Source organism: Sarcophilus harrisii, chromosome 4, assembly GCF_902635505.1.
Source record: "Sarcophilus harrisii chromosome 4, mSarHar1.11, whole genome shotgun sequence".
Lineage (NCBI taxonomy): Eukaryota > Metazoa > Chordata > Mammalia > Dasyuromorphia > Dasyuridae > Sarcophilus > Sarcophilus harrisii.
In genome coordinates this window covers 89839611-89867102 of record NC_045429.1, presented here as the reverse complement: position 1 = coordinate 89867102, position 27492 = coordinate 89839611, and the positions used below count along the sequence as shown (strand labels likewise).

Genomic DNA, 27492 nt, shown 5'->3' with positions numbered 1-27492 from the left:
CTGTAACACCAACATTTCTAATTGGGGGAAAAGGGGCAGACAATTTGTATTAATTATGAAATTATCCCAAGAGCTGAGAATACTGAGCATATTATTTGGGAATCCTCATTAATGAAATGCTTCATAATACATTTAGCTGTTATTTACAAGTTTAACTACTCTAGTAGAGAAATGACAGTAAGTATAAGTCTGGACATCTACAGCCTATAAGAAATAAAGGTACTCTTATGAATAATGTGCTCTGGTTTTTCTGTATGGATCTAGTTTAGATTTTCAATGGAATAGATGCTGGTAAGCTACATATACCAGTGCTGTAATATGATTGTGCATCATGGAACATTACAGTTGATGGAATTGAATTGAAATTGAAAATCACACTCAAAAGGTATTGGAAATGCAAAAGGTAGTGGTGAGCATCCTGCAGCTCACAAAAAAGAAAGAAAAATGGAACAGTTGGAACATTGGACAAGTACTTCTAAAGAAATCCTTGAGAAATTTGAACTCTAATTTGGAAACACCTTGATCTACCCTAATTTATTCCCCACTGCTCCTCAACATTACTTGTCATGTATTCCCATTTCATTCTCCTCATTTGTTACACTCTGTAAACAGAGTGTAAACACTCTGTTTACTTTGTTCATGTTCTACTTTCTGAAATGATCTTTAAAGGCCTAGATCTATCCCGATTTCTTCTCTAACTCTTTTTTTGTAGGTGTTATCATAGATATCTCCTTTTTGGAATTTTTATTAAGACAATCCAGCATATTATTGTTCCCTGGTTATTTTATCCATGTTCTCTCCTCAACAAGTTTGTAAACTCTTATTAGGGCCAGTACCATGTTGTATATTTGTTGTTTTCTCCACAATTCCTACTATATCAATGACTGCAATGTGGGTGCTTAATAAGTACTTATTGATTCAATCAATGACTGTGGCAAATGGCTTGTGTTGTGTACTCATCACATAAGAACTTAATCTTAAGGTCAAGTAGTCCCTCCATCATAGAAGGATCTTCATAAAAAGAAGGGTTAGATATCATATTTTACAGTGAATACAATTTAAGGGTTGCTTATGGTGTTTTGGCTTGGATGTTCAGAATCTTAACTTGTACAAGAAAGAGCCATTAATGAAAATGTTGTTGTCTGAAGAGAAAGAAATCATGGTTTTGGTAAGTGGGAGTGAACAGAATAAAATCTTTAGGTCTTGTTTAATTTTTTGTTGAGATGAGGAATTTTTGAAAATTATAAGTTGATCTCTACATGTAAACCTGATTTATGCAAAAAAAATAAGCTTTTGTTGAATTAATGAGGCTCTTGAGGAAAATTTTGAAATCTTCACCTATATCCCTTGGGTCTTCAAGATACTTAAAGGTTCTTTCTAATCATGAACAATTTTGGTAGTTTCCTGAATATGCCTTTTTTTCTGGCCTTTTCTGGTTTTCTCTCTTCCTCTCACAATTCCCTCTACCATTTTTTGGGACCTCTTCAACAATCTGTCTGATGTTTATTATCTCTTTGGGCCAATGCCATAAATTTTCTTCCCTCTCTCATGTCTTTTAGTTTCTCCAGAGGTCCCCAAAGAAGGGAGACGACTTGACTGGTTGTTTCTCAGCTTTACTTTTTCCAGGCTTTACTGACGTTGAAATATAGTTATGCAAAGAGTAATTATTAAATAAGCACGACTAAGGGATGAGTGTAGATACCAGCATTACATAGAGATTCATCAGAATGATGATGAATCAGTCTAAATTTCTACCTTTTTATTTTGCTCCTATATCTTTCCAGATTGATTTCAGATTACTTCTTCATAGTACTTCACTTTTGATTCAAACAAGTAGACTTGTTGGTTTTTTTTGTTTTTTTTTTACAAAAATAATCCCTCCTGCTACTAATTAAAATCTCATACTCTTCAAGACTCAGTTCAGCTGCTACTTCCCCATAAAGTTTCTTTCTACCTTGGTTGAAAATTATTTTTCCATCCAAATGGCATAGTTAATAAGTAGCAAAGCTAGTATTTGAATACAAATCTTTTGATTCCAGACCTAGCACTGAGATTAGTTTCATGCAGATCTCATTTCCCTTTGAATTGGCTTTTGTTAACAAAACACTGGACTGAACAGTTGGTGATTCTTAGATTGTCAGGTAAAGAGAGAGCTAGATGAGGAGGTGTTATATGGAAGAAACTATACTTCTATGCTTTGAGAACTCAAAGACATGATAAACAATTACTGCTCTCCAGGAGCATACATTTGTACTTTCTCTATAGTGAACATCTCTTTTGAAAAGATATTTTCAAAAATTATTAGAATATATATTCCAGGGCAGAACTAGACGACGCAGTGGATAGACTAACAGTCTTGAAGTCAGGAGGACTTGAGGTTAAGCTCCTTGAGAACAGGAACTATTTGTTAATATGTCCGATTAACCATTGTCCAGTATAGTGCCTTCATTTCATATGTGTTTAATAAATGTTGGTTGAATTGAATGAATTAAAGACAAAATAAATTTCATTATAGCTATCTTTTTGAATGCTAGTGCCTTCCCTAAATTGTTTAACTTTAATTTATCCTGTATATTTCTTGTACATAGTAGTTTTCATCTTTTTTTTACTGTGAGATCTTTGAAAATAAAAACTGTCTTCTGCCCTTTTTTATATTTCCAAAACTTAGCACAATGTCTGGCACATAGTAGATGCTTAGTAAATGCTTCTTGACTGACTCTCATTGCCCTCCCAAGGATGGATAGGCAAGGTACTCCATAATCTACAGTCTAAGGCTGTAGATTTTTGTCAATATAATTTTGCAAATAGGAATTCCAAAGGACATATAAATAAGGATTCATAGATTCATGCAATAGTAAATTCTGCTAAAATTTGTGTAAAACTAGAAATCTCTGTTTATCCCATTATCATTTTCACCCAGTCTTTGCTAGGGCAAAGTAAATTGCTATTTACAATGAATGAAGATTTCCAATGGTAAATGGTATATATATAGCATTGAATTCTGGGATGGTCTTAAAATTTGGGGGCAAATAGAAATGTGTCAAATTAAATATTTTTTACAGTCATAACCACAATGTATTATTACCATTATTAAAGTCTAAGAACTTTGTAATTTTGACCAATCATGATTTCTTTTTTTCCCCCCTGAGGCAGTTGGGGTTAAGTTAAGCCCAGGGTCACACAGCTAGGAAGTAGCTGAGGTCTGAGTATTTGAGGTCAAATTTGAACTTAGGTCCTCCTGACTTCGAGGCTGGTATTCTATGCACTGCATCATCTAGCTCCCCCCTGGAATATATATGCTAATACTTTTTGAAAATATCTTTTCAAAAGAGATGATCACTATAGAGAAAGTACAAATGTAAGCTCCTGGAGAGCAGTAATTGTTTATCATGTCTTTGAGTTCTCAAAGCATAGAAGTATAGTTTCTTCCATATAATACCTCCTCATCTAGCTCTCTCCTTATCTGACAATCTAAGGTTCAGTCCAGTATTTTATTAACAAAAACCAATTCAAAGGGAAATGAGATCTGCATGAAACCAATTTCAGTGCTAGATCTGGAATCAAAAGATTTGTATTCAAATACTAGCTTTGCTACTTATTAGCTATGCCATTTTGGCCAAATCATAAAACCTCTCTGGATCCCAAGTTCCTTATCTAGGTTTGACTAATAGATCTCTAATGTTTCTTCCAGTTCTAAGTCTATGATCCTTTTAATTTAATGAGCAAATTCAGTGAAAATAGTAGTCTTTCACAATCACTGGCTTAAGACTCAATAAATATTTTGAACATGCTGAAAAAATGTATCAAAAAATTGTATATCTGAAGCATAAAATTTGTAATACTTGACATGAAAAATGGCAAAGGAATCTGACTTGACTGATAACTATTTTCAGTGAATGAGCTTTGTATTAACACTTACAGTTTAAAACAATTTTTTCTTTTTGAACATTAAAGTTTAATTCTGGCTTGTAGCATACTTCCTAAAAGCAAATTGGGAGGAGCCTAGACAAGGTAATGAGTGACAGTGCATTCAATGCAAGCTGAAGAGAATTCATCATTCTATGTCATTCTGCTACAGGCAAAGACCATAGGAACTTAAGTCTGTCCAGCCCAGTATTCTTTTGCTAACAAGCCCCCCAAGGCACATGCCATGAGAGAGACATCAATGTCCTTGATGTCAACTTTCAAGGTTAGAAAAATTCCAGATTGTCTTATTAATGAGATAAAGTTTTATAACAGATTGTGGCAGCCTGAGATAGTGGATGGAATATTGGACATAGAATGGGAAGACCTGGATTCATATTTTACCTCTTCATAATTATTAGCTGTGTGATCCTCTTCAGACATATCTAATTTGTCACGAATAAGCTGTAATCTCTATTATGAATAGTTTCCATCCAGAGTATCTAGTACAGTGTCTGGTACACAATAGATGTCTAGTAAATGCTTGTTGAATGTTTAGTTTAATGGTAACATAAATTTAAAGGTTCTATTTAAGTATTCCTCATGAATGTGACCATTAAGGAGATATCATTCTTGTTTATTTGCTTGTTTTGTTGCTATTCTTTTGATAGAATCATGGAGTTGTATGGAAATGCTTACTCTCATACTTTTGATCTTATGGATTTGCTTTAGTGTAGGAAGATACCACATCAAAGAAATCATAGATCTTTATAACATTAACCTTTTTTAGAGATTCATCAAAATCCTTTTTTGAATTAATCTATATTTTCTGCCTGAAACATGTTCTAGTTTCAAAAGGTGCCCTTCATTCCAATGTTTAGGAATTTAGCAAGAAGTTCCACATCACCTGTTATCTTTCAGGATATTTTTGTGTGTTCCCTTGCAGGGTAAAGTTTCAACTTCACTGCTTCCTTCAGCAAGTAATTAGTGTCCCTCACTGGACCCCAGTCTTCCTTCTCTCATTTTTGTTGTTCTCTGGACCTTATAAGATTCTATCATATCCACCTGGAGATGCGGTTAATGAATAGAATACAATATTCCAGCTCTAGGTTCAGGGCAGGACTGACTTTCTTTTGTTTCCAAAGTTTTCTCCCTGATTCCTAAAATTTCACTGACTTTGTAGATCATAACCACTCCTTGGGCTGATATCCAAGTCCTTTTCTAGCTTAGTTTCTAGAACTCAGGAGAGATTTTCTTCTTCATATATGGCTTAATTTTTAAAAATTCTCATTTTATATCTACTTGAAAGTTCCTAATTAATTTCTTTTCTCTGTCTCACAAAAATTGTTATAGTAGGAGACTATTTTAGTATTAATGATGTAATCTAAATAATAAAAACATAATGAAATATATAACTCTTTAAAATTTACATAGTGTTTCCCCCTCCACAACCTTATTATGATTTAGGGAGTAACTTTGATTTTTTGGCATTCAAACTGAAAAACAAAAAAGCAAACAAAAACTATCCTGAAATTTGTCTTATATTCTCTTCAAATTTTACATAAAAAAGACAAGTAAATAAGATGGATTCAAAGATTGGAACTGAAAGAAAGCAGTCTCCAAGATATGTCATTGAATGGGTGTAGTATAGTGGAAAGAAGATTGGATTTTGAGTCAAAGGATTTGCTTTTCAAAGAATTACAGAATTTCAGAGTTAGAAGTGATATTAAGGGCCAGCTAGTCCAATACATGACCCCAATAGAAGCCTTTTTGAATTCCAGCTCTTTCTTTTAAAAAGGTCACCTGTGTGACCTTGGGCCGCTCAATTTAATTCAGTTCGGCCTTCATCAACATTAACAGGGTACTATGGGCCTGGCCTCATACTCGGTATTCTGCATAGAAAGACAAAAACAAAACTGCATCTGAGCTCATGAAACTTACATCCCATAAAGATGCAGAATGAGGTGGGAGAGATAACATGGGCACAGAGAAATAAAAATAAAATGTATTTTAGATTGCAAAATAATTTCATGGAGTATGGAAAACACTAAACACAGGAAGTCGCTCAATTTCTCTGGGTCTTAGTTTCCTTATCTGTAAAATGGGTCTGTGTGTGACTTAAATGACATTTGGGATCTCTTCTGGTTCTAACTTTATGACCCTTGAATTCATTCTTCTCTACCTTCTAAATATGATATTATTGATAATATTCTGTATTGATTGGAAAAATCTTGAAATACCTTCTGAAAAATTAAAACAATTTTAATATAATGTTAATGTTCTGGGAGATAGCCAAGGCATAGAGAAAGAATTGACCTCAGAGAAAGGAGACTTGGATTCACATTACACTTTTGATCCCCACTGATTGTTTGAGCCCTAGGCAAGCTAATGAACATCTTAGTTCCCAGTAAATATTCTAAAATTCTTAAGTTAAGAGCAGATGCAAATCTGTGTGGATAAATACAATTTCTTCAGCAGGAGTTCTAGAAATAGATAAAATCACATAAATACTTCAAAAATAACATGTTTAATATTTTGTGTTTTAATCTATGCTATTCTTTTAAAAACTGGTAATTTATAAAGTATACATGGCACAGTTGCTAACCATAATACTACTTTCCAATTATTTTGGATATGGTAGAAATTAAAATGGGATTAGAATCAGAGTTGTGATTTGGAATGTAAGCTCTTTGAGGGTAGGGTCTATTTTTTTTGTAACCCCAGCAGTTAAGCACATGGTCCAGCCTTTAGTCAGTGTTTAAGAAATGTTTTGTGATTAATAAATAAGAGTTAAGAGTTAACTACATTATGACCCATGAATACCTAATACTGAAAAGCTTCCAGTCTAGCAGTTCTTAACCTGAATGCTATGAATTTTTTTAAAAAAATATTTTAACAACTATATTTCAATATGATTGGGTTTTTTTTGTGATCTTATTGATATTAAAACACATTTTTTTCTTCTGAGAAGGGGCATGTATACTCCACCAGTCTGCCAAATTATAGATGTTCTAGGAGGTCTTGATAGTTTTTTCCAACTGAAATTTTATGATTTTATAAAGTTGTTATATTTGAGGGAACACATTTTGAAGAATGATTTTGGCTATTTTTGCAGAGATATTGCCCATGTAACTTAGCTCCCATTCAGCATTTAGTAGTAAACAACTTTTGAGGTATTGAAGCAGGCAAACTTCTTCTTTGGAAATAACTGTAACAACATTTATTTTTAAAAGGCATACTTCAAAATTCTGACTAAAAACAAACCAAAGGCTAGATATCAGTTGTATCTGATATATAGCACTTTAAGGATTGATGACTCTCTATATATTATCTCATTTGAACTCTGCAACCATGCTGTGAAGTGTTAATTATCCTACTTTATAGGAAAGGGAAGAGGAGAAGACTACGAGATTAAGCACTTACTGTATTAAATGTTTTATATATACATATTTTATTTTTATAATAACCTTGAGAAGTAAGTTATTATTATTTTCATTTTATAGTTGAGGACATTGAGGCAGGCAAGAGTTAAATGACTTGCCCAGAGTCACACAATAACTAAATGTTTGAAGTTGAATTTGAATGTTTCCCATATTCCAGACACAAAATCATTCAACAGCTTTTAAAATGAGAAATTCAAGGTTCAGAGTTATGTGACATATATTTAGGGAGCTTGTGAGTGTCAAGCATAATTCAAATTTACTTCTTCCTAACTCCATATGCAACACTTTACCCATTATGCTAGTTACTAGCTCAGGTGAAAAAAAAAAAAAAACGAAGTCTTATCTCTTAAGTCACAGCTTCCAAAAAAACCCCATGAAACTCTGTAATTCAATACAATGACTTCAGTGGAAGTTCTTTGACTTATTTCTATTTGAGTTTTGACTATTTTTCTAATCAGGGACATTGTCTCACCTAATTTAAGATAAAATGCACAACTGCATTTGAATAAAATATCCCAAGATGCCCTGAATTATTTGTACACCAACTGTGTAATAGATTGTGAAGTACTCTTCTCAAGATTTGCTGGAGACTGCATTGTAAATTACAAGAATGAGAAATAACAAATCTAACCTTGCTCTCCATGATAAAGATACCCTTCAGATGCTAAGTAGAGCAGATTTGATTGTGTTAGATTTTCTTTTTCTGAGAAAACAGCATGATAAATCAGTGCATCTAAAAATACATTCTTGGGGAAATTTCTCATTCTCCAACATTTCTTCATCATAAAATGTAGTTCAAAGTGTTAACGATCACACTTGATCAATCTAGTCACTTTAATTTTCTACTAAATCACTCATTAATCTTAGTCAAGTCATATAACTACTCAATGTGATCTGGAAATACAGAGACCATTATTTGGCTTTTGTCATAAAGACAAAGTCAAATAAAAGATGAAACAATCATAAAACATTTTATAAGCACAAAGAACCTTAGTATCCCTTATTAATTATAATATGATCTTAGCTTTAGATGAGACATTAGGGAACATCTAGTATAATCTTCTATTCAATTGAGAAATATTTTTGTAGCATTTCTGACAATTACCCATTCTCTGGGTAATGTACACTTCTAGTAACTGAAAGCTCCCTAATTTATGAAAAGTCCATTCCATTTTGTATAACTCATTCTTAGATAGTGATGAGGTTGTGGGTCATTGGGATTTGCAGAAAATCTGAAACACTGATAAAATTACTCCCTGAGGCAAGCAGGGAAAGGCACTGATGGGGATTAGTTCAACTTTATAGTGCTAACCTCTGTGGAGGTTGCCCCACCTTGCTGTGTCCAGTCAGAATACAAGTTATGGCAAAGTTCTGAGGTCAAATTTTCCTTATAAATCTGTCTATGACCCATGTCATCTTTGCTAAATACCTTTTGGGTTGAGCCCGTTAAAGTGTTCTGTCTCCTCTTTCCCCCATGTCTCATAATGTCTTTCCTCTCATCCCACCAATATTCCCTATGTGTCTTTCATTTTCTTATATCTAATTCTTTTAGGGTGCTAAGTTACTCTATAAATTTAATCTGTCAATCAATGGAATAGCTTGATATATTCCTTTAATGGGTTCTTCCTAACTCCTTTCATTGGTAAACCTATAGCTCTCCCAAATCTCTTTTATATTTACCACTTCTGATATCTATTTTGCCTCTTCATTTTGTTTATAACCTCTTCTCATAAATAAACTTACCTCTTGTCAAAGAGAATGGCCATTGTGAATTTTTCACATGACAGAACCCCAATATTTGGTGCCAGTTGTTATTTCAATTCTCATCATTTGGTGTTTACATCAATCAGTTACATTTGGTGCTATACCCTAAACACATCAATAGTGTTTCCTTTTAGTAAGCCCAAAGTTACTCTTTGTTTAATTCTCCCAATCGGATCTAATTCTACTCTTTAGAGACAAGTTGACTAAGTTTCCTGTTCCACAGAGCATTTCTATAGTCCTATATAGTATAGAGACTTGGACTTGTAGACAAGAGACATTTGGGCTCAAATTCCACACGAGGCATTTACTTGATTTCTCTAAGTTTCAGTTTCTTCATCCATTAAAGGTGAGGAAATAATATTGTTGTGAGGACAAGAAAAGTGCTCTGCAAACTGAATTTTATGTCAATATCAATTTTTAGTACTACCATAATGATTTCTCATTTCTCTTAGAGGATTCACAGCCCTATTCTCTCTACTCATCCCTATATGGAATGATTGTCAAACTCATCCCTGGTCTCTACCTTCTCAACAAACCCTATTTTAACAATAATCCTAATAAAATGTGGCACCCCAAAATGGATACCTTATTCCAGAAGTGTTCTAACTGATAATAGCAACAATAACTATTCACTTGTGTTGTATTTTGAGGTTTACAAAATTTGGTCCCCAAAACAGTGACCTACAGCCCAAGTTCTTAAACTGTGAGTTGTGACCCCATATGGGGTCTTATAATTGCATTTGAGGATTGTGAAATTATGATTTATTATCAATAAATACATGATTTTTATACCTATTTTATATACCTATATAACCAGGGTCATGTAAAAATTTCTTAGGCAACAAGGAATTGCAAGTTTAAGAAGCCCTAATTAGAGTACAATGGAACTTGTCCTCTCTTTGATCTAGAAACTACGTTTCTTGATACAGTCTGATTTATTGCTTTTGGGGTGCTGCAGAATTATTCTGGTGGCTCATGTTAAAAGTTCTAAGTCTTTTTCTATTCCAAAGTCAGAGCCCTTTAATACTATACTCGTATGCTTGATTTGCTTATTCCAAATGTAAGTTTTCATATTTATATCTTTTTAAAATTTTATCTTATACATTAAGTCCATCATTCCAGCTACCAATATTATCTTAAATCCTTATTCTGTCATCCAATGGCTATCTTTCTCAGCTTTGTACCATTCACATATTTATTTAACATAATTAACATTAACATGTCTTCATACAAATCAGGATAACATTTTTGAACATTACTTGACCAAGGACAAGAAGTCTAGAGCATCACCACTAGACACTTTTCTACAATTTGGTCTATTAACTAATATTCTTTGAGCATGGACATTAACTAATTATGGACCCAACTATTTGTTATTTTCCCCTCTCTCTAGGATATCCTCATTTTTTTCTCTTTACCTGTTAAATTCCTAACCATCCTTTAGAATCCAACTTTTGTAGAGACCTCTGTCATGACAATTTCATAATCCTAACCTCCAGCAATAAGAATCTGTTCAGCTCAGACTTCGCACATCAATTTGTTTTCTACCTCTTTAAGGTACTTATCGTACAAGATTGTGCATTATAGCTACATATGTTGATGTGCTATCTTTTTAAATAGAGAGCAATCTTCCTGCATCAAGAAGTTTTAGCTGAAATATCTCTTTCTTAATCCCTAGAATAGTATATTATATACAATGGAAACTTAAAATATCTGTCAAAGGATAAATAAAAATTCATTGACTCATAGAAATATTTTAAAAGGATGAAACTTGAAAAATCTCTTAGTTTTTCCCTATCTATCCAATCTCCTAATCAAAAGGATTAATTTTTTAGACAGTCATACTTTTCAGAGAAGGATCACATTTGTTTACAAATGCCATGGCTCTAACATGGACTCTAAGTAAACATCAGAGAGTTACAAACAACCTCTGTAAAACCTTTAAAAAATTCAAAATAGATGCTTACAAATATATGCCAAAGACAAAGTTACCTATTAAGGAGAAAGGATATATTTTCTTCATTAGCTACTAACCCATATCATTGTAATCTTGGACTCTTTGTCTTTTATTTTTACAAGAAAAACTTATGTTTTTCTTCAGATTACCAAATCTCTCAATTAAAGATATTTAATTTTACATTAAAAGTAAAAACAATTTTAAAAATCTACTTAAGAATTTTGAATGGTGATATTCCTTTAGAATATCAAACCATTTGCTTCCATGTCTCTTTGTTCCCTGACACAGATTTTTCACCAGGGTGATGATACCCTCCAAATTAACAGGCTAACGAAGCATATCCATATGCAGATTGCATGTGGTAGTTGAATTGTGAGTAGGATGAAATATATACTTTGTAGTATAAGAGAAAAGTTCAGAACTTTAGTACAAAAGGGTTGGGGAAGGTTTCCAAAAGATGTCTGTTTTGAGAGATAAGAGGAATAAGAGGATAGATGGTTTTAATAGAGAAAGGATAAGTAAGTTAATGATAAGAATAAATAAGAATTTGATGTATTCTAAAATTCTCCAGAGAAAAGGAGAAAGAGGGAAAAAAAGAGAAGGATAAGGGAAATATATACATGATGTTTATAGACCATATTGGCAATGGTTTCCTTGGGTGCTTCCTTATTGAAACTTGACTATAGAAAAATATTATAAAGGACAGAAGTATAAGATCTCATGAATCAGTGTGATATGTTGTGCTTGAGAGGTTATTTTAGAGCATGACACACTTAAAGCGAATGAAGACAAAGTCACACAGAAGTGAGAGGTAGAAGACACAGTAGAGACAAAGATAGAGGTTTATTTAATGTAAAAAAGTGAAAAAACTATGATCACAAATAACATGATAGAGAATACAGAAATATAAAGAAAAGGGACAGCATTTAAAAAATTGGATGTTTCAGGATGACAAAGCTTTAGAAAATAAGGAAATTAATTTACAATCAGAGCAAAGATAATGGCATTGGTGTTGTACATACAGAGAAAGTATGAATGCCCATCTAATTGTGTCATATATTAAATGTCATAAACTGGATCATATAGTATGTGGTCTTATGTACTACTTTAATATCATAGATTACCCATTAATAATAGTTGTATGGATGTAATCTTTATATATTTGAAGTCTTCAGCTATGGCCAGTTTCTTATCTGATCCAAAATTGTACTAGAAGGTTGATGGGAGTATCTTTATCCCAGTTCCCTTGTCATACATTGTCAGATTAGAAGAAATCATCTGACACAGCAGTGTAGCAACTAAGGAAAGTGGATACTTTGAGTATAGAAAGCAAAGACTTTGAGATTAGCGGCTATCTCCTCCCATGAAATAATTGACATGTCTCTACATGACACATACTTGCAGTATGAAATCTTCTAATTGCTATAGAAAAATAAAATTAGCTATCTTTATCCTAAGTTGATTCCAATTAAAATTAACACCTTGAATAGAAGGGTTACTACTTGGATATCAACTTTTAGAGTTACCTTTGTTAAATGTCCCAAGAGAGGGATTCATGACATGAATGCTGAGATATGAATAATAGTATATATAGAGATAAATGTGAGCTTTACTCTGATACTTTCCACTAGAAAATAACATTTTAAAAACATCTTTAACTATATAAACATTAAGAACTACCTAGCTCATGTTTTTACTCTCATGTTTTCAAACTAATACATGTTTTAAAAAATCATGCTATTGTTATTTTAGCATCTAAATTAAATGTATCAAAATAGAAACGAAACTTACTTTTAAATATGCACAAATATTTGTGTTAGATAGCTGTTAGTGTGTATTAGGTAGCTGTTATTGTCTTCTCTTCTAAGGCTTTAGATACTCTGTATCTGTCATGAATGCACCAATTTATGTATATGTTATCTTTTCCCATACAAAGGAAAACTCTTTGTTGTTTTTTTCATATAGTCAGTACTTATCCCCACGCCTAACCAGAATAAATGCTTAATAAACACTAACTGATTAATTCATTGGTACAGTGGATAGACCACTAGATTTGGAGTCAGGAGGACCTGACGTTGAATGTGGCCTGACACTTGCTGAGTGTGTGACCTAGACAAGTCATCTAACTTTTTGCAGCCTCAGCTTTCTCATCTATAAAATAAGGAGAATAATAGCAGCTACCTCATTGAGGTTTTGTATGGATCCAATGAAAAAAACAGATATAAAATACTTTGTTATTCTCAAAGTGCTATATAAATGTTGCCTATTAGTTATTACAGAGCAAAAATTGCCAGGCCGATGGGAGTTACAAAAATAGTAGTGAATAAAATTTCCTCCAATGACTATTTTTACATACTATAAAGTAACATATTAAACAAGACACAGTATTATTATTATTATATCTTATTTTTATATGTACTATGCCGATCCATAATTTTCCAATGGAAACATCTTTGGTGGGGTAGTGAATGTGTATAATCAAGTGCGAAACTAAAATGTATTTTCATGGTGAAAAGGTCTCTACTTCTTATATCCTTTCAAATAACTGGCTCTATAGAACATTTTTTTAAAATTGCAAAAAACAGGTAAAAAAGATCTTGTCATCTGAGATGCTATTTGACCCCTTTGTGTAAATAAACTATATATCACTAATGTATGATTTGGTTTGTAATGAGGTTCATTGAGAAATCTCTTAATGACTCCCCAAATACATAAATCCAAGAAAGAAGTCTTCTCTTTGAAATAACAGGGTGGGAGATAAGAGGCTGCTTAGCCTGACTTTTTATTTAAGAAAGAAATGTTTTATAAATCAGGAATAAAATTGTACTAAGTCTAATTTGTTCTATTGAAACTAATTGTATTCAAGAATATACACTAAATTGTCCATGACTTGGAATTTCCTAATGCTAGTGTCTTGTTGTTTATCACTTTCATTTTCTCTCTCTCTCTCTCTCTCTCTCTCTCTCTCTCTCTCTCTCTCTCTCTTTCCCTCTCTTTCACACATACACTCATATACATCCTTTCTCCTTTTTCTCACATATATGTGCATATAGATAGATTATGATATTTATATATACACATACATGCATATATATGCATCTTATCAAATGAGGAAGGGCATTTTTTTATGTAGTTCTATATAACCACATGGATGGGAGGCAAAAGGAGTTCAATCATTAATTTTCAAATTTAGACCATCCTGTCATAAAGAATAGACCCTAGTGAAGTAATATAAAAAACAGTAGGAAGAACAGTGAATTTAGGCAAATCGTAATATAAATTTAGCTACAGAAATAGATAGGAGAGCAGACCCCTGTTCTGATTGTCACACAGAACAATCCATCATTACTTGATTCATAATGGCAGCCATGCCCTGTCCACTTGTGTGAAAAGCTTCTGAATGCTAGAAGTTTTTGTGTTAATAAGGCTCAACGCTATCAAAAGGAAATGCATTATATACATATGAAATGCTAGCATAAACTTCAAAACTGCCTTTAGAATTATTTAAAACTCAGATTGCTAATTTTTTTTTTTAAGTTCTAAAGCTGACTTTCCCACCCAAGAAAGATACTCTCAGTAGTCTTCCTGTTCTCCCCATTCAATAACTGGATCATCATCCATTCGAAGAATAAGGTAAGAGAGAAGCTGAAAGAGATTCTGCCACAATAAAAGGGAGACATAGAAGGAGAGGTCGCTTACATCGAGCTCACAGCGCTCGCCGGCAAAGTTTCCATCACAGTTGCACTGAAATGTGTTGAGCAGGTTCCGGCACAGGCCTCCATTTAAGCAGGGGTCAGAGTCACACTCGTTGATGTCCTTTTCACACCTCAAAAAGCAAACAGAGATATCCCATCCCCAACTTGTTGAAGGAACTAATTGAGAAATAGCGATTTGAGTATTTCAACAGTCCTCAGAACAAAATCTTATCCACCAGATGTCATGCAATGTGAGGAAAACACCCTTTAAAATTCTTCTATCAAACCTCTTGTTCAGGGTAAAGAAAGTATATCTTCAAAAAAATTGTCTTCACTTAGCTAGAATGAATAAAACAGGTGTATGACTTTGGAATCCAACTGAGAAGCTGGGGCAATGTAAAACCTACTTTCTCCCTGGAGAGTATTAGTGTGTTTTTCCCACCTTATAAAAGTTATGTTTATTAGGGACATGTGAGAACCATAAGAGAGGGGATAGTGTTGCTATATCAGAGGCAGTTGAATGAATACAGCCAAGATTCTAACCAACAGTGCCCCCATTTACATCATCTGTGAGGGTGCTAGTGTGCTAAGTAGGAAATCCAACTAAAATATTGAAAAGGTTCATTTTTAGAAGGTCTGTGATTTTGTTTTCACTCTGTACTCCAGAGAAAAGGGCAAAGTAGACTGGGAATGGCTTCTAACAGGGAATACAGCTGTGCTTCAGGTACTCAGACCCTTTTCCAGAATTTCAGGAAGTTTCTCTGCCATATAAGAGCTTAACCTGCAGAAGGAAACATTATTTCAAGACTTAGTGAGCCTTTTTTTTTGTTGTTTTTTGGAATTTTGGTGACAAGATAACATTGCTAATTTGTTTTTTGTCTTTAACCAGCAACTTGTCCATGAACTTAGAAAATTCTCAATGATGCCAAACTGTACTGTTTCAAAATTCACATTAAATGCCATTAAATAGGGTTTGGCATTATAGGTGAGAAAGATGCTTATAATAGGCAGGCATGGTTTGCAAAGCAGACTTCTTTGGACTCTTGATGAATAGAGTGGTAGGTAAGGGAGAAGGAGGAAGAAAAAGTCAGTATCTTCCAAGAAAAACATACCCTTACCCCCACAGATACCTTACATGCTTGAGAAATTTTGTTTTCCTTTTTTGGCCTAGGCTTCTGGCTGGAAGGAGTCTTCTCTGATTAGATCTGAGCTAAATTTTACAACTTATCAGGGTCTGCCAAAGCACTCTCTGTACCGGGTGGGCAGGAGTGTTCCATTTCATCCATCATTCACAACCTGCTGAGCCGATTTTGTCAAGTATGGGATTTAACCAGTCAACAGAGGAGACACATTTTCAGTTGAAAGTTTTTCAACATCTTTGGGGGCTTTATAAGTTATATCCATTAGGCCTTGGGATACTGCTATAACATTTCCTTGGCTTTCTCTAGCTTTTCTCTCTACCCATCTATGAACTTCTCCCCATCCCTTTTTCTTTATGTAGCTCTTTTAATGAAGATAGGGCTGAACAGGGATGCCAGTACTGAAGTTATTTGAGTGTTCATTAGAGGCTAACTAGTTGGTGGAAATGAAAATAAACATATCTATTCACATCTGGTGAATTAACTAATGATGGGAAAGGACTTTGGAAGCATGGAAAGTATTAAGTGCTTGCTGGTTTGGAAATCAGTTTGCCAAAAGGAAGTTTATCCAGATGATCCCTCTACCTTCCCCATTACTTTTCTGGGAAATATCCCCCTGCCCTCTAAATTTTTCATGTTAAAAATTCAACTTTAATTCTGGATTTTTTTTGGAATAAATCAATGTAGAAAATTTTTAAAAAGGATTCCTTTATATTAAATAGTAACAATGGGTGAAGATAGGAGGAAAAATAACATACCCCAAAGCTCTGGATCATTAATAAGGGCATAGATAGCCTTTAAAAAGTATATCATGAAATCAGAATCATGTAAGAAGCAAAAGCTCAGATAGTTACGGAGATGATACCAAACTTAGAGCTGAGGACTAGTTGCAGCATTTGGGAGCTGTAATAAGTTAGAGGCCAACTGAGCAGTCTCTAGCAGTTAATGTGATGTGTGACATTGATTGGTGTGTACAGAATGTCTAAAGTGAGGAACAAAATCTATGGAAAGTAGGAATGTGGCTTAGGGCCATAGCCTGCTATATCTATGCTCAGGAAGCAGACGGATGCCTGTGCTTGGCAACATCAACAGAAGCTGTGTTGTATGGCAAAGGCTAGATTTACCCCTAAGGGACCCAACCAGCCAAAATAAAGGAATGCCTCCAGTCTGCCTACTGTTTGGCATAAATAAGGACATTATGGCCCAGATGTCTGGCCATAGTAAGTAGCTAAAAAGTGAAAAATGTAGGCAAACTATTTGTGCTTTATGCAACCCTTTCCCACCAAATACATTTACACAATGACTATGTAACTTTAAAAAAAAAACCCAAAAAACTATGTGGGCATAATTTGGATGCACTTGAATTTCTTTATTGTGTAAAGGGATGAGTAGGGAGACTACATGATTTCAACCTGACTTTGGAGCTAGCTGTATGGGATTGGCAGATGATGGCTTTTCTTTGAATATTCCCAATAAGAGAGTGTATTCATCTATCTGCCTCTGACACCACCAGATGAAGAATGTTGAGGGCCTTGGATGCCAGTTCTGTGGGTAAAGGGAGGATAAAAAAGTAGGATATTATTGCTGGGCTTCTGGATATCTTGGCAAGCTGATGGTTTAGCCCTTCTTTCTTGTGCACTGTTTAATTTTAAATTGATAGAAACCTCATTTTTGCCATGTTTGGAATTCTTGTGATAGTCCCATGGAGCCAGGAGCATTTATATGCTGAGGGAGGAGTGAGAAGTATTGGTATCATGGAGGTGGGGATAAATAACCTTTGGAATTTTTATCAGTTACATTTTCCTGTTAAGGTCTCTCATTAACAAATTCTAATACCACTGTGTTTACATTTCAGGTCACCCTGTCTCTGTTTCTCATTGAATTGTGTTAAAATTCTAGAATTCTGAATGTCTGCATATATAGAGAGTTTTCCTTTGGGGACTGAGATAAGAAGAAATCAGTGGGGATGGAAGGAGGGAAGGGGAGCCTTGGAGCAGAAAGAAGCTGGGATCATCTAGTTGAATTCTTTCCCCCAGCATGAATTTTAGTCAACTCCTGAGGTGGCTCACCATTGTCCAGTAAAACCTGGCCGGCACACGCATTTTAAATCACCCTGGAGCTCTGTGCAGTTGCTGTGATTGTAGCAAGTGAGGTTTCTTCTCTCATTCCCACAGACTGTCATCGGTAATCTGGTTTGCCTAGAGAGATAAGAGTGACAGTCACAGATGTTCATCTTGTTCATTTCATTGAAGAAAACTTTTTTTTTCTGCCCCAAAAGTTCCTACGTGGAGCGATCGTCTGGTTAATTAAGAACACAGGCTGACTTAGCTCCAAATGTTTAAACGCTCAGTATTACACATGAGTTACTTTCCCCACTAAATGAGGCTCGGCAGGGGGCTGCAGCAGGAGCGACCATCCATCTTTCGTGTCTACACAGTTTTCTTGTAGGAGACAAGATCTATGCTATAGTGTGGCTATAAATTTGGAATCGGAAAGGAACTTACTATATTTGCTGCTGCCTGCCTAATAAATCACCCAAAGCAATAGGAAAAAAAAAAAAAAAAAAAAAAAAAAAAAAAAAAAAAAAAAAAAAACACGTCTCTCAAAGGCCAGGAAAACTGGGACAGGAGTCTGGTACCAAATCACCCAAGTGACTTGGCTGTTGGCTTTCAGAATTGACCTCCCCTTGCCCTGCCAGCCCTTGTTGCTCCCTATCTAATAATTCATAGCAAAGCAGAACTTGGGCCAAATTCTCTCCAAGATGTTTGTATACAGAACAGAATGGGAACTGCTCCTGGATCTAGTGTGGCCATTTTGGATGGCAATCAGGCTGTGTACGTGTTGGAATCCATATAAGATTCCAGAATATGTTCTGTCAATGTTTTGTTTTTGTTTTTGTCTTTTTCCCCAATGAAATCTTACCCTGTAAAGCTCAGTATTTTAGATTTTAGATGAGATATTTGCTTAGTATTTCATGTATACAAATGATAGGGAAATTTATGTGAAAGGGCTGTGGAAGGGTAGGAGAAGGGGATGTGACCCAGTCACAGAAACCAATCTGTTTGATTGGTAATCTGGTCCAATCCCCTGCTTTTACACATGAGGGAACTGAGGTCCAGGAAGGTTGTGAACTTGTCCAGAATCCCATAGTATGTAAGCTTCTAGTTGGAATTAGAATTAAGTGTTTGAATTTGGTCCTTGAATTCCGGAATTGGTGCTTTTAAGTATACCAGAGAGGAGTGTTTTATTGAAAAGTCAATTATTTTCTCAACTATGCTCTACTATGAGGTTCTAGAGTGATGGGGATATGAAGGCAAATAAGTAGCTATCTTTGCATATATGAATATAAATGCATCGATATAGTAATATCAATTATATTTTGTTGGTCACTTGAGAAGTTTTCTACTACCTCTAAAATCAAATAGGCAGTCTTTTGTTATTTAAAACTTTTCACAAGATGGCCCTTCCCCATTTCTACCTTACTTTATGTGAATTCTTCCATACACTTTCTGATCTGGTTACTGGATCATACTGTTAGTCCTTATATGTGACACTTCATCTCCTCTCCCTGTGACATTATTTTTGTTGTTCTCCATGCCTAGAATTCTCTTCCCGTCCTTCTCTCCCCTCCTCATTCACATTGTTTTCCTGACCTTCCTTTAAGATTGAATTCATATTCTACTTTCTGCTGAAGACTCTCCTCTCTGTCCCCTATTTTTTTTTTATCTGAAATTACCTTCCATCTACTATATCATATCTTTTAGGTTCCTCATTATTTATATGTTTCCTTCAATAGAATGGCACATTTTGAAGGCAGGAATAAAGTTCTGGTTTTCTTCATATTTCCAGAGCTTAGTAAGAGTGATTTAGCTCTTAACAAATGCTGGATAAAGGAATGTTGACTGACTTACATAACGTATCTGTGGTTTCATTAGTGCGTGAGTACACAGCCCAAATCACCAATTTATAATTTAAGATTAAAATCTTAGAGAGAGGATCTAATTGTTGTATAATCAATTAATATCAGAGATAGGATTTGAATGCACTTTTTCCCCTCACTGTAGGTCTATACCAAGGTGCCTCTTCAATAAAAACTTATATTTGCATTATCAGTTTCCCACGTGTTTTCCCATCCAGTTTCATTTGATGATTCTCATTAGAAATGGGACAGATGTGAATTCCCATTTTGTAGATCTAAAAATTAGGAAAAGAGATCTTGGTGAAGTGGTTTGCCTAAGATCATATATCTAGTAAATGGAAAAGTCAGGAAGTTTCATAAACTCTTTATTGCTCTAGGATAAAATAGAGATTCCTCTTTTGGGTATATAAAGCCCTTCATAACTGGGCTCCAGTCTATTTTTTCCAGACTGATTATATATTATTCCCTACCTCCCCACATACGCTACACTTTAACCAAACTGATCTATTTCCTGTTCCTTATAAATGACAACTTATCTCCCACCTTCATCCTTTTTCTTTTTTCTTTTTTTTTTTTTTTTTGCAAAGGCCCCTTAATCAGGAAGCCTGGTGGAAGATAAAAGTTACTTGTTATTGCTATTGTTATTGTTGAACAGTGAATCAACACACATGAACCGGGAATTTTCTATGTTTCAGGCAATATAATGAGAGTAGAAGATTCTAGGAAAAGTTGCTTGTAGAAGGTAGATTTTTTTTCCCTCTTTATCTTTGATTCTTGTAAGCCCTTTAAAGAAATCTTCCTAATTCCCATGCTGTCACCATTGCTGTTATTGGTATCATCTATCCTCAGTTACTTTGCATTTATATTCTATATATTGACTGTTTATTTGGATAAATGTTGCATCCACCAGTAGATTGGGAATGTGAATATGTGTGTGTGTGTGTGTGTGTGTGTGTGTGTGTGTGTGTACTTCATGTGCCTTACTGATTGGCACATAGTAGACACTTCATAAATTCTTGTTTAATTGAATTCAATGCAGGTCTAATTCCTGGCCTCAGGCTCATTATCATTTATTAGACTACCTTTACAATACATTGCAATGAAGCCCATTAAGAGAGAGAGAGAGAGAGAGAGAGAGAGAGAGAGAGGGAATAAAACAGAATAAAACAGCTCACATGGGAGGATCATTCATTTTGCTATGACTGATTAAAATAACTATAATCCCTTTGGGCAGGTTGGTGTGTCTATCTGAACATAAATTTATAAGCCAAAACACAGAAATAGATTGTAAACTTCTTGAGGATGAGGAATATCTTAAGCCCTGCCCCAGTACTTAAATATAGTAGATGCTCAATAAATGTTGAACAGATACCTTTAATATTTCAGAAATTTTAAACCATGTAAAACATGGAGGATAATTTCCTTGAATGGAAATCTTGAATCAATATAACTTTTTAGGGGGAAAAAAAAGTCATTCTTAGGCTATGTATATGCAATACAAAAGATGGAAGGTTTTTGTTTTGCTTTTACCTTTCTTTGTATCAAAAGATTAGCATAGTTCTTAGCACATAGTCAGAATTTAACAAATTGTTAATTACTTGACTTAAAGGTTATTACCAGAATTGAATATCAACTTAGTGTTCTCTTCAGATTTTTCTAATATTCTACGTGAGCTGAGAGATACTTTTTTGAATTCTTCCTTCTCGCTTCTTTTTTTATGTGTGTGTGTGGCAGTAGACATGGTTTTCCTAGTTTTCTAGATAATCTGAGAATAATTTTTTATGTGTTGGATATTCTAGGTCACAAGTCCTCTTGAGCTCCGGCTGATGAGTTCTCATATCCTAACAAAGATAAATGGAGAAATATTCTCCCTTGATAATTTGATTGAATTACTGTTTCAAATTGGTAAATTAACTGATTAGGTCATTTCAATAAAGGGCATGGCCAAACTTCAGTGAAGCTGAGCTAGGTTTTAGTCTATAGGAAAATAAATTTAGAATGAAAATAGATATTAAATACCATTGAATCCAAATCTCTCATTTTACAGATGAGTCAATTGTATTATAGAGTGATTAAGTGACTTATCCAGGACCACAAAAGCGGGTAGTGTCTGAGAGGGGATTTGAACACAAGTATTCCTGACAGCAACAACAGTACTCTAATCACTATTCTACCTAGCTGCCTATTAACCATTTGGCATAACAGATGAGGAGGACATTGTATGCTCTAGGGATTAAATTTTTCTCATTCTAAAAAAGAAAGGATTAAGGTATATTCTAAAGATAATGTGTCTTCCAATGATAGTACTTACCTGCAGAACTTTCCTGTATAGTTACTCAAACACTGACAAGAATAGTTACTGATGCCATCAATACAGGTAGCTCCATTTGCACACTGGTGATTCTCACAGTCATCAATGTTTGTTTCACAATTCACACCCGTGTAGCCAGAATTACACCTGCAAATGTAGCCGGCAATCCTATCAGAGCAGTTGCCATAAATACAAGGTCTGGAAAAACATTCATCAACATTGATTTCACAGTGTGTCCCTGTCCATCCCTTGCGACACACACAGCCATAAGAGTTATAGAAGTCCTCACACTCTCCATTATGCAGACAGGGATTAGAACTGCAGGCATCCACCTGGGAACAGCCAACGATCACTGGATTTGTAGATATTCTGAGAAACTGCTCTTCCTGGGGTTTTTTAGTGTGGACAACAGCATTTTCAAAGTAAGAGAGATAAATGCCACTGATTTCCACTGAGCTCAGACATCCTTGAAGACCATCCAGATTGTCAAAAGGTTTATCACCCAGATAAATATTTGTCTCTTCCCTTAGAAAGTTGAGGTTCCCAGTGGCCACTAAACTAGTCACAATGGTTGTTTGATCATCCACCTCCATTCTCCACCGGGACGACTGGGCAAATGGTTCTATCATAGAAAGGAACACCTGATGCCACATTCCATCACTCACTGGCTGCATACTCCTCAGGCTCAGCATATAAAAGCTATTGCCACTTTGTAGTTGAAATACTAATCTAGAATTCTGAATGCTTATAGTAATAAATTCTGGTTCTTTTTCTGCATACAACAAGATGATATTTGAGTTCCTGGTCCGAAATCCAAATGTAATATTGGTGAGTTCCCTTGTGATCTTTCCATTGCTTCTGAAAAATATTGTACTCTCCTGCCCATGGAACACAGCATTGGCAATACCTGAGGAAAGAAAATAATACCAGTGTGCTGATCTAGGTTTTCTCAATTAATCAAGAACTCATTAGGCATGATATTGTGGAAAGTCATAGGATGCTGGATTCAAATTTAAAATTAAATAGTTGGATCTGATGCCTTCGAAGGTCCCTCTGAATCATAAATGTACAAGCCCTATGGTACAAATAAAAATAATATACATAAAACAGTCATGGTCCATATCTCTTATTACAACATTCACGAGACCATTGTGTATAGTTTACTTCAAAGGTGTTTTTTTAAATCTTAAGTAGAGAAGGAGTATTTAAAACCTCAGGAATTATTATATAGTCCTCCAAACATGGTGATATTTATTAGAATTCTAGCTTTGTGCACAATAGCTCAATGCAACAAAAATGGATTAATGCTTCATTTATGGAACCATAATGAGGTAAAAGAAACCATCTCTATGCAAAGGGCACAAAGGTAACTGCAGTTGCAAGAGAATGAGGGGTGTGCTAGTGAATGTTTAACACCGACTCACCAGAAAAGAATATCTCCAAAACTTTAAAGTAAGGTTATCATTACATTTTCTCTATTATTTTATTAAGTCTAGATAATCCACAAAACAATCAAGTCCTGACTTGTAGTGAGTTATAAATGCAGCTCACACTTAATGAACTGTTTGAAGATGGTTTGAGCTGGCTCCAGTACAGCCCAGGGTGAATATCATATGGGGAGGATTAGCAGCTACTGCCCATCACAAGGCATCTGCTGAAGGAGACTGTCCAGTCAAAGGAATACTACAAAAAGCAACAACACATTTTTCCCCACTACTTCTGGCAGCAAATGAATAATTTAATTTAAAGTTCAGTTGGAGCATGGCACTTTTGAACATGGGATCATCACAACTTGCTATTTATTTTAATAACCACAATGCTGTGATAGTCAGAGGACCAAGGTACCCAACCTGGTTCTGCTACTTCATCCACGTGTGACTGCAGACAAGTCTCAACCTCATCTCTAACATGTGAGACTAGCCTCTTCCAATGATCTTTGGGGTCTCTGTCTAAATCTGAGATTCTGTGATGCAATCTTCTTTGGCATTTATTACCTTCCTCTAACTCAAAACATTTGGCTGTCACCGGCATACATTTAATTTAAATGATAACAGTAGCTTTGTTGGGGTAATGGTGGGGTGACTCTAGTGCATTATTCCCTTTGCCAGTATAGAAAAGCAATTGTTCTTCCCAGAGCATCCTGGTAACTCAAGAGTTAAGGGAGGACCAGGATCAGACAACCAACATCTGGCTGAGGTGGCATTTGAACTCAGGTCTTCCAGACTCTGCAGTTGACTTTCTAGCCGCCACACCTCTGTCTCATAATTTACAACTGCCTCCCAGCAGTCCTTTGATTGCTCCTTCCACCACTTCATGCTTTAAAAAATCTCTGATTCAAAGTTGGGCAAATACACATAAAAGACTGAATAAAATCACAAAGGATAAATTAAATCCATGATCGTGTATGAACTGAACTATTAGACTTAATCTCAATGTAGTTTCATTTTTTAAAAGAGCCTATAATGAGTGGATTCTAACGTCTTGTAAAATTTGATCTTAGAAAGTAGAAAATGTGAACTCTAGCATTTGCTCTAACTAAATCCTTCACCTCTCTCAAAGGAAAATGGCATCATGTCTATCCAATTACAGTCTCTCTCTTCTCTGAGTTAAGCCATATATAAAACCTTTTGACTTAAGACATTTTTGTCTGCTTGAGGTCTAGATACTTTAGCTGTTTCTCTCACATTTTACATATGTGGGCACTGCATCACTATTGCTGTGAATGAAAACCCAAAATACCAACCAAAATTCTATTTTCAAAGGGCATTTCTTCTGGGAATTGCATTACCCGAATCTTAGGTGACTTTCTGCATTCCACTTTAGCTTGTGAGAGGAACAGGGAGAAATGATATGGACTGAATGATGGTCATTAATTTGGGGCCCTCAGTCTGAGAAATCTTGTGCTTTTTGCAAAGATAACATTAGAGTGCTTTGGACTTTTTGTAGCATGCTGTTAGGATTAGGGTTTTATCACTCAGATGTTTCACTTCAGAAAAGGAAACCAGGATACCAATAATGTTTATTCCAAAATGCAAGAAAAAAATCCTAAAATTAACCCTCTTGCCTCAGGATAATAGAAACAATTTACTAAAAGCATTGGCAAGTGATAACCAGATTATTTTTCAGTCTGAACCAGACAGGCATTGCCCAATGAATAAATGAAGAGAAACGTTAATTCTAAGAAACCTGTTTTAATCTTTAGCTCACCTCATTTGTCAAAGTCAGAATAACCTTTGTTTCCCAAAGAAGCCCAAAGCAAACTGAATTTTTATCCTGGTATAGGCCAGAAGCAGAGATGAAAACCCAAATTTGCTAATGAGCTTTAACATGCTGATTCTCAAAAGCAGGGATTAGGATCTATTATTGTTGTTACTGTTTTATTAAATAATTAATAAATTTGAAAAATTTAAAAATAGTAATTAATCTCTTAATTAAGAGAGGCAGCAGTAGCCTGGTAGCAAGATTCTTGGGTATGAGTCCCAACTGTCTTGGACTACCACATCAACTCTCAGCATGAATTTTCTCATTCCTCCAAGTGGGGGAAAGAGGAAGATGTTCAAAGAATGGGGGCAGCAAAAGTAGAACTATGATCTTAAATCATTTTTATAACTTATTGCCTTTTTCTGTATCCTTAGAACCAGGCCTGTCACATAGATAATAAATAAAATAGATAAATACTCACTAACTGACAAACATCTTCTATATGAAGAAACTGATATTTATAGAGTTTAAGAAATTAGCCAAAGTTACATGGGCAGTCAGTCAGTGGCGGAAGTGAATCAAATTCTATTCTTCAGGCACAGCAACTATTCAGCACAAGCAGGGAGGCTTCAGAGGAGGCTGCTCTCCTTCTTTAATCCCCTGCCTATGCCTTCCTCTGGCCTCAGAGCTCCTTTATATTATCCAGGGGGGTTAAAGGTGGGGTGAGAAATCTTTCTGACTGCAGGATAACTTTTTCCCCAGTAATTCAGGGAGATTGTAACCCAGGGCTCCCTGAGCTGCATTTTATTTGGGGGAGCAGGGAAGTACAGAAGATTGATTGCCTTTATTCATCAGAAGAGTTAGAGCTGGGATTGCTTCAGAATTATCAAGAGACAGGAGAAGCAGCCAAAGAGGGGGCCCATCTGACTTCCACTTGAATTTGCAGAATCTTGAAAGAAGTAGAAAAGAGGGAAGGGGCTTTGGGATTAACTCAAGACTTTTCCTGACACTCATGGTGGGGTACCCTAATCTTTAGCAGAGTGGTAATTTGTGCTTTATTTTCATGTGAATGTCTCTTTATGATTAATTAGAAAAGAAGGTATTTTTTAATTATACCTACAATCAAAGCCTTTTGATACCAGCTGACACTGGGATTCAGGTGGACAAGGACTGAGTTCACACCATTTGACTTCCTCACAGGCTTTTCCAGCTGTATTTGGGGGACATGAGCAGGTGAAGTCATCCCAAATGGAATAGCAAACACCTCCATTGTGGCAGGGATTGTACTAGAAGAAAGAAATGAAAAGTAGAAATAATATTATTATGTAGAAGTGGAATGGAAGAAAGCAAGACTATATTAAAAAGCTCCCCTCTGCACCTTATTCTTTCCCAGATCTATTCTGTGCTAAGAAAAAGAAGGAAAGCTGTGGCTGACATGGTCAACATTTTCAAGAATTTTTCACACCCGTACATGTGTGTGTGTATGTGTGTGTATGTGTGTGTGTGTGTGTGTGTGTGTGTGTGAGATATATATATATAGAGAGAGAGAGAAAGAGAGAGAGTGAGTGCGTGTGCACATATTAAAAAAAATAATTGCTTAGAAGTCAAAGGAGCAAGGATCACTTTTTCCAGTCTCTTTTGGTGTAAATATACATATACATATATATATATATATACATACATATGTATATATATATATATCTATGTGTGTGTATGTATATATACACACACACATAGATATGTGTGTATATATGCATATATAAGTATGTGTATATATATACATATATGTGTATATATACACACATATATATAAAATTTGGAATTTGTGGTAATTTTCTGAAACATTTTTCTTTGTTGTTGTTGCTATTATTTAGAGTTGTGATTTTATCAATGTGGAGAACTCCCTGGTATGGTGACTTCTTATCCTAAGACAATTTTCTGGTCTCTAAAACATTAAATGACTTACCTGTGGTTACACAGCTAGTCAGAGGCAGGCCTGGAACCCTAGGCCTTCCTGTCCCAATCAACCCTTTATCTGCTATTACCCCACCCTTCTCTTCAGGAGCATAGTACTGGAAAAAGAAAATAAAGCATTTGAATGGTAAAACAATATTTTATGAATGTTTGTGGAAAATTGATGTAATATACATATGATAGCTA

The 27492-nt window shown here is 35.0% G+C and overlaps 1 protein-coding gene across 1 annotated transcript in view; it reads right to left on the bottom strand.

Annotated features, from left to right (window-relative positions):
* The window catches only part of CRB1 (crumbs cell polarity complex component 1), a 263746-nt gene that overhangs the window by 24124 nt on the left and 212130 nt on the right, over positions 1–27492 (bottom strand). The window contains exons 8-11 of the mRNA XM_031937087.1: positions 26453–26618; positions 22132–23038; positions 17971–18099; positions 14767–14893 (exon numbers count right to left, since the gene is read on the bottom strand). Of these exons, the coding sequence (XP_031792947.1) occupies positions 14767–14893; positions 17971–18099; positions 22132–23038; positions 26453–26618 (1329 nt within the window). The remainder of the gene's footprint in view (positions 1–14766; positions 14894–17970; positions 18100–22131; positions 23039–26452; positions 26619–27492) is intronic.